Raw genomic sequence first — 8,959 nt, 5'->3', positions numbered from 1 at the left:
CCCGTTTTCCAATTTTATTTCATTACATGATTTTGCATAATGGGGACATTGTGCGATTTGGTTTGGGGAAGGGTTTTGCGTTGCATTTCATTTGCTTGCATTCACGTTTACATTTTAGTTTGCATTTGTTTATTTCATTTCCCTTATATATATACAAAATCCAAAAAAAAAAAAAAAAATGAAAAATTTTCAAAAATTCAAACAAAAATGCACGTTTATTTTAGCATATAGGTCGAGTCGGAACGGTAGTATTTCTATGATGATTTTGCATTTGCACCTGTTTCGCCTGAGCCTTGCTAGATTGACATGTTATTAGTAGAATCATATATGCATAGTCTACGAGTTTTCGTTAAATTTCTTGCTGAACTTGATAACTTGACTTAGATTTTTGGCAAACTACATCATTTTCTGAGGTTTAGAGCCTTATAACTGGTGTCATTCATGACCAGTTTATCTAGGATTGTGATTAGTACTCCTTATGAGACATGTTACATAAATGTGCATAAATATGAACTTAATCTGCTTAATACCTGTATGCATTCGGTTTGTGGTTTGTTGACACATGTGGTAGAGGTTTCCCTTTTCTTATTTTGCCCATGAACCCCTCATAGCCAAATTTAGCCTCTTTTGTCCCATAAACTACAGTCTAAAATTAGCCTACCTTATCTGAGCTAGTACTTGTATTTTTGGGAATATTTTATTGCGATTTGGTTATAAGCTCATTTTGAGATGATGTTGGGAAGATGAAAGAAAAAGGAAGGAAAGAAAGAAGAAAAAAATAGAAAAGAAAAAAAAAGAGAAGGAAAAAATGATTCGAAAAAGAAAGAAAAGAAAAAAGAAACGAGTGCTGTAGAAGGTGGTCGATCGACTGCTCCCTATGGTCGATCGACTGCAGCCCGAGAAAAAGAAAGTTCGAAAAAATCACATGTTGTAATTATTTTGATTTGGTGATTTTCACTCCCATGTTATCATCTATATTCTTTGGGGAGTTGACTTTTATGGAAGTTGCGAGATTTGTACTTGATAATTAGCACCCGGTTTTATTGTTGTTTTTGAGCAGGAAGTTGGATGTTGTCATATGGTTTTGTTTAGGTACTAGCTTGGCCGCCTATACCTCCACATTCCCATAATTGTTTTGCCTCTTCTTACCCATTACCTCACATATCCATATTTAATTACCTCGGCATGTGTCATGGTCATTTGTTGGTTGGAATGCGTATGTACGGTTGTAGAGATTATTTTCATATTATATTGCTGGCATGTTTTCATAGGTCGTAGTTAGGTGAGTGTCACTACAAAATGAATTCTTTCTATCTTTACATTATTCACCTATGCTTATGTGTGATTCGAGCGACCCGTGAGAGTCCAATTTGATAAGTCTCTATAGTTGACGGTTCAGCAGTTTTTAACGACTACATAACTCGTTTGCATGATTCACATTGCTGATTGATTGTTGGTTATTGCATTAAATTGGTTTAGGCTTTACATATTGCAATTCGCTCTTAGATTGAACTCGTTCCATTAGGTTTTAGGATCGAGTCTAGTTCTTGCTTGGGGACAAGCAAGGTTTGGTTTGGGGAGATTTGATGCGTGTCTAAAATATGATGTTTCACACTTTATTCTACACGCATTTCAGAGCTCAAATGTGCAATATATGCCATTATTTCCCTATTTTCCTCTACTTTCGTGTTTTTGTTTATTATTGCAGAAATATGAATAATTGAGCGGAAATCGAGCCGAATCCGTCCCTAAGTACTTAGCATTGCATTTGACATGGAGTATTGACTCGAGGAATGAGCTTGGTGCGCGTTTCAAGGCCTAAAGATAGCAAAAGCAAGGGTGCGTACGAGTTTAACAAGCGAAGAAGTGCTTCTCGACATTGCAGGCTGCTAAAATGGCTATATCTCGAGTTCTATAGCTGATAATCGAGTGATTCCAACTGGAGGTGAAAGCTTATCCTCTTAGCTTTCCAACGCCGCGTAGAACGCTTGATTTGACCAAGTAACGAAGAAATGGCAGCTGTTTTAAGATCGGTGCGTTTGCAGGAATCGTCGAATGCTATTCAGACAAAGCACTCTTGGTCGATCGACTGGCCCAAGTGGTCGATCGACCACCCCACGGGTTCCAGTAGCTACTGTTCGCTGCTACTTAGTCGATCGACTGATGCTTATGGTCGATCGACTGAACAACGGGTCTGACGCAAAATAAAAGATCGAGAATAAGGAAGCCCAATATATATTAGGTTTAGGAATAATGTTACGGGAGATTGCTATATAACGTAACCTGACATCCAGTTTTATTCATTCAGTTTTTCATTCAGTTTTATCTAGTTTTATCATCAGAAATTCTTTAGGGTTCTTTAGTTTATCTTTTCCATTCAATAAAAGTTACTTTGGCATTCGGGTTCTTTGGATCTTGATTCTCTGCAATTCCGTTTGGTACTTTTCTGTTCTTATAATTTCAGTTTCTTGCTTTATTATCATTCATTAGCTTAGAATATACAGTTCCTATTATACATTCATTATTCGTAGTTTAGAATAAAGCTCGCATCTTATTTACTTTCGGATTCATCTTGTTCCCTTGCCTCGGTAATTCTACTCTTTAATTCCAGTATTGTTTTTATTCGTTTCAGTAGTATTAATTCTTGCTAGATAGAATCCCAAAGCCAATTTAACGTTTCATGTTTATTGTTTGTTTAGTTATTTTAATTATGAAATCATTTGCTTATTTCGTCAATTTTACTGTTGTTGTTATCACCGTTATGTCTAGCTAAATCAACCCCGCTAAGATGTAGGGGATCTATGGCGTAGATGGCATTAGAATAGGTAACCCCGCATTAGGGCTTGGTCGATCGACTGGCTTAACTAGTCGACCGACTGAGGGATTGGTCGATCGACTGGGGTAGCTGGTCGATCGATCGACTTCAGCGTCTGGTTTTGCTTTGTTTGTTTCGTTAAGTGCTTTACCTTTCAATGAGACCGAGAGGAGATTTGATAGATGCTTAAACTTGACCATCCCGTAGATCGAGAGATAGGAATGGACAATAATTAACGAACTAAAACGACTAAATTGCTAAGATCGAGAGATAACGTGATTTAGTTTGCATTAGGAATCATTAATCAAGAACGAGAGTTAGTATTAATGAGACTTAGGGACTGGTAGCATAGGCCGAGAGGTAGCTACTATTTAACATGGACCGAGAGGACTTGTTTTCCCCATCCTTCGCGACCGTATTTCGAGACTTACCTAGACTTATGTGCCATCGAAGCTGTAGTGAACCGACCGTCTTAGCATTTCTTTTATCATTGTTTACCGTCCTTATTTACTTTTACTTGTTTATTTTATGTTATTAGATTTAGTTATAATTTACATCAAAACCCCCACAACTGTTACTCTTAGACTAAAATTAGGAACAACTATTATCTCCCTACCTCCCTGCGGATCGACCCTTACTACCGCTTGCTAGTAGTAGTTTGGAATTATAAATTTTATTTTTGGTACTCACAACGACAGGTATCAGGCTTATTGTCAAATAGGTAGTGACCTTGTTTGAGAATAGCCAACTTACTAGCCTTAGAGGTAAAACAAACCAGAAAGATACCATTAGGCAGGAAAGATACCTTGTCTATTGGATAATTCGCCCATATTCGGCGTACAAACCCTTCAATGATTTCCCAGGGTGCATTAGCCCCCAGAATGAAACAATACACAGAAGTTTTCCAGTAGATGGGTTCTTCCTGAATATCTTCAGTGGTAAATTGCAACAAATCTTCAGGCTCTTCTTCAATTCGTTCCAGGACAGCTTTCTTTTTCCCTTGGACATACCATCTTTACCCAGTCTCATCAATTTCAACTGATTCCAAATCAAAATGAGCAACTCCAGTAATTTCATTAACATTCCTCGTCTTACCTGTATCAGCTTCAGACGAGCCTTTATTAAACGTAGTAGAAGAAGAAAACGAAGTAAAATTAGTTATTTTTGTGGATTTCTGGTGATTTGGTTACAGCACGATGAGTAGACGATGAAGGTCGAGCTACAACCACCATGGCTGCACAAGCAAATCTAGGGTTTTATTTTCTTTTTCTCTTAATTTTAGAGCTTTTCTCTCTCTAAATTCTCTCTCATTTTTTAAAACATCTCTGATTCTTGTTAGAGATAAACATCTTCTAAGTGTAATGATTCTTGTTGGAGATAAACATCTTCTTAAGTGTAAAAGTATTGACATGAACTTTTTATTTTGGGACTTTGTAGCAGCTGTAAAATTTGCCTTGGGAAACTGGCTGGAGATGCAGGCTAATGCTTTTACCTTTCATCGTCAGTGTATGGGAAGTTTGTGACCAGTCATTTTTCTCTATGTTCATCTGTAGATAGAGGTTTGTTTTGCACTTACTTTTTCTAATAAATAGTGTATTCCTTATGAATAGTCCTTACCAATAGTGTCTTTGTGCAATCTGAACCGTTCAATGAGGGATGAGTCTCAATCTTGACCACTCACTCAACAATAAGGGATGATCATAGCCATCCAAATAATCTATTATCCTCATCTCATCCGCCCAAGTCCTTCACCTCTTATCCTCATCTCAATCGCCAAAATCATTCATAGCCCCTAATTCTATTCACTCTTCACTTCAATCTCAAACCACAACTTCTATTAACTATTCACTTCAAACTTTACTAAATCCTTCACTCTAAAACCAACAAAACTCGGTCCATGCTTAATCATCATCTGGGTTGCAATTCTAGCTGTTTCAAATTAGTATTGTGGTATTTATTTAGTGTTTGCAAAAAAAAGTCGTGTTTGTCGATACCTTAGCAGGTGATTTGTGGTGTTTGTGAATCGTGGTGAAGTTAGCGCTTTTTGCATGTTTTCTTTTCCAGTGATCGAATCTAATTCTAATGGAAATCATTTCAAGGCCCTTGTATGTAAGAGGTACATCCAATTGCGGACCCCAGGACTTGCGGGTGTGTTTTTCAAGATTGTTCCATTTGGTGGGACCTGCATATACGTTGTTAAACCTGAAACCCTCTACTCTGATGTTATATTGGCGGTGGGTAATGATTCTTGTTGGATATAAACATCTTCTAAGTGTAATGATTCTTGTTGGAGATAAACATCTTCCTAAGTGTAAATGTTTTGACATGGACTTTTTATTTTGGAACTTTGTAGCAGCTGTAAAATTTGTCTTGGGAAACTGGTTTGAGATGCTGGCTAATGCTTTTACCTTTCATCGTCAATGTATAGGAAGTTCGTGACCAGTCATTTATCTCTCTGTTCAACTGTAGAAAAACAGAGGTTTGTTACTTATTATGTTGTTATTTCATTAACTTAATTGGCTACTTACCTTCATTTTTATTGGCAAGCAAACGACTACATACAAATGTGGCATTTAAATGAGTTTTAAAATTAATTAGCTCAGTGATTGTGATGTTGCCTTACAACATTGTTTGCAGTAGTTGTTAAGTGTGTACTATTCCATTCTGAAGAATTGCAATGGGGTTTAAGTGATGGCCTTGGAAAGGATAACGTCAATAAATATGTTGGGTTTAATTAATCTAACAATGTTAGGGCTAGATGAGGTGCCTTTGGAAGTTGAGTTAATTTCTTGAAAATTGTGTTACCCTACATTAAAATTAGTAGTTTTATTGATCATCAGCAGACCTTTGCACTCTTGTTGAACGGTTTTAGAACTAACTCCATCAGAATATCGCTCAAAGGCTAGCTTACACTAGTAAAGAAATGGCACATACCTGAGCGTCTCAACTATGTTGTTATCTTTTTGCCTATCCACAACATATATAGGAAAATCTATTAAAGTTGTCACGGCTTGCTCAATCCATTAGTAAGGATTTCTTACTTTTTAAGTTCCTTTTTATTGTAAAATAGTTCTGATTTGTAGATATGAAAATGTGGTCATAAATTAGTTTGGTGGGTCAGTTTTGTTTAGCTTATTCTTGTTCTGAATGGTATTTTGGATTTTCTTAATTTGTATCACTTGAATTGAGTTCTGGGTTATCGGATTTGTCGCTTTGTTCACGTCTTTCTTGTTGATCTGAAAATCTGGTTCCATTTGATTGTTAGGCTGATAAGATTGATGTTTTTATACAAGGTTTGGTTGAAATAGAAGGGCACAACACCATGTTTGGATCAACACTTAACTACATTGCACTACGATTACTCTGAGAAGGACCTAACTCTGGTGATAATGACGCCATGCCTCGAGGTCATGACTGGATATTTGACCATGGTGGTCTCACTTTTACCCCTTCTTGTGGCAAATTTTGGCTCACAGTAGGCTTCTGTGTTTCTATGTCTCATATTCATATTAATATAGCGCCACGGGTTAACAGCTAAACTATTGGATATATAGATTCTTGGAGTGTATGAATGGGATGGATGCAATCCCATGCCCCTAGAGCTTTGGTTGCTTCCCAACATTTTACCACTACATCGAGGTACTTCCTTCATATTCAAACGGTAAAACATACTTCATATAGAAGGACCTTAACGTTTTGGTTAGATGAGATTGGACTAAACTTATGGTATGGTGATCCAAATAACATTGCAGGAAAAATGTTATGCTATTGTAGGTTGGTTTATATGGCAATGTCATATCTATATGGAAGAAGGTTTGTTGGATTAATCATTTCACTTACTCATGAGAATGGCGGTTTTCTAGCTTGGGATCCCCAGAGAGCATTTCGCTGGCTTGAGGTAAAAAAATAAAACCTTAATGTTACTGCTATTTACATGATAATCGTTCATCTTAAAAATAATTTTTTTCACAATAAATTTCGTGATTTTCAGAAACTTAATCCCACATAATCCCACAGAATTCTTGAATATACTTTGATCGAAAGAGAGTAATTTTCATCTATCGTCAATTTCCAGATCATTTACATAGACTATCAATACAATTTCCTTTGTAGGTCGTTCAAATTATATCATTGTATTTCTATCTCGAGTAAGTGTTTGATAACCTGCAGAAAACACCCATCTTACCCATGTTAGATGAACTCTTATATTATTACATTTCTAATTACGACACTTCTATAATATCTTTTCGTCCTAAAAACCTCAATTGAAAAGTACCTGTAATGAATTCATATAAATAGATGGAGTACGTAGTTCTTTTACTAATAGAATACATGAAATGTTTCAGATATTTTGAATGTACATCCTCAGCAATCCAAAGCATAGAACTCTTCAAGAAACTTCTTCCTAAACACATGCGGAATGAAGTGGAACTCTGCATTTCCCAAGAACTAAGCTACATCGAAGAGGCGCAGAATCCTGATGGTTCCTGGTGAGTGTTCCTCTAGGCATTTCATGCCTGGAAAATTGTTAAAAATAGGTCAAACTATATGTGGGTTTTAGCCAAACATAGGTAGGTCCAACATGGATATTTTTCACCAACTGACAAGTGGGTTGGCAGGCCGACATATATAAATTTTTGAATACCATTGTATGTACGCGCTTATTAATAGAAGAGTGAAATGTGTCATCTCGTCCATGAACATCTTTAGTGACAGTGAAATTGATTTTTCTGCATTGATTTTTGGACACATGCATGGTTGTTAGCTATCGGTTTTACTTATGGAACATGGTTTGCAGTTGAGGCACTTGCAGCATGTGGGATGAGCTACCTGAATAGTAAGGTGTTACGTAAGGCTTGTGATTTATTGCTTTCAAAGCAATTGCATGACGGAGGATAGGGTGAAAGTTACCTCTCGTGTTCAAACAAGGTAGTTATTCTACTTTGACTGTTCAATCCTCTGCTTTACTTGCATTCACTAGAGAATTATAAAAAGTTGAATTGTTTTCAAATGAGAAAGAGAACAATGTATGACACCAGTCACATTGCACTGCAACTGTTTCTAAAGATTTATTGTTACCATGACCGTATTTTGAGGCATCTCAGTTATGGCTCAACGGTAATATGCTTCTGATCTTAGAAGTTAGAAGCAGTGTTGTTAGTGATAGATTTGCCTTTGTGGAATTGGTTTACACAAATTTACAAGGGAACAGATCAAATCTGGTGCAGATGTCATGGGCAATATTGTCTCTTATCAAAGTTGTACAGGTTAGTTGATCCTGCACAAAAACACAAAAAAACAAACAGGCTTGTTACCTGCTTAAGAGATGTGCTTATGCAATTCACTTTTAAGAAATTAATCTTTTAGTAAATCCTCAAAGGCTCGGGCTATTATTATTTCTAATAAAATAGGGAACTGTGGATCCGATCCCCATTGAACGAGAGGCGAGACTATTGATCAATTCAAAAATGGAAGATGGTGACTTTCCACAATAGGTGATCGCTTCTACTTGAACCTAAACTCATGTTCTTCTAGTTTCTTTACTTCAAAACCTTCCTTTTAATACGAGAGCCTAACAATGACATACTCTTGTTGTTTGAATGCTGTCTATGGCAGACCAAGGGATCACACTCGCTTATGCATCTTTACTCTGATGTCAAAAAGACATTATAGACCATTTATAAGCAACCCATTTATAAGGAAATAACTGCTGCTACGACATATGAGAAGTGTAAATAGTGTAACGAGTTATTGTACTTTATCTCCTGAACTCCTACAAAAGCTTAAGAATTGGGAATCAACATGGTAAAATTTTGACCTTGACATAATGCTAAAATGTACTTGCTTTACTGCATACAGGAAATAAGTGGTGCATTCACGAAGAACTGCACGCTAAGTTACGGTAACAATCGCAACATTTTCATGACATAGCCTCTGGGTGAGTTTCGTCGCCTCAAGGCAGTAACATCAGGCACACACTGACTTAATATTATCGTTAGTGAAGGAAAAGTAGATCTATATACTAACATATTCATATATGTTTTATTTTAATTTGTCATAAAATAAATAAATGATCTTATGCATGCAAACTTATAAACAAAATAAAGAAGAAACATTCATCCTTACATTGGAAATTCGGTTTAT

The 8,959-nt window shown here is 36.4% G+C and overlaps 1 protein-coding gene across 1 annotated transcript; it reads left to right on the top strand.

The window, feature by feature from the left end:
- The first annotated feature begins 6,204 nt into the window (after positions 1-6,204).
- LOC141641305 (lupeol synthase-like) lies at positions 6,205-8,746 on the top strand. The gene is made up of 5 exons (XM_074449975.1): positions 6,205-6,290; positions 7,162-7,305; positions 7,581-7,605; positions 7,921-8,082; positions 8,675-8,746. Exons 1-5 carry the CDS (start codon positions 6,205-6,207, stop codon positions 8,744-8,746), a joined length of 489 nt encoding a protein of 162 aa, XP_074306076.1.
- Positions 8,747-8,959: the final 213 nt, after the last annotated feature.

This window comes from Silene latifolia, chromosome 2, assembly GCF_048544455.1.
Source record: "Silene latifolia isolate original U9 population chromosome 2, ASM4854445v1, whole genome shotgun sequence".
Taxonomy (NCBI): domain Eukaryota; kingdom Viridiplantae; phylum Streptophyta; class Magnoliopsida; order Caryophyllales; family Caryophyllaceae; genus Silene; species Silene latifolia.
This window is presented reverse-complemented; position numbering and strand designations above follow the sequence as displayed.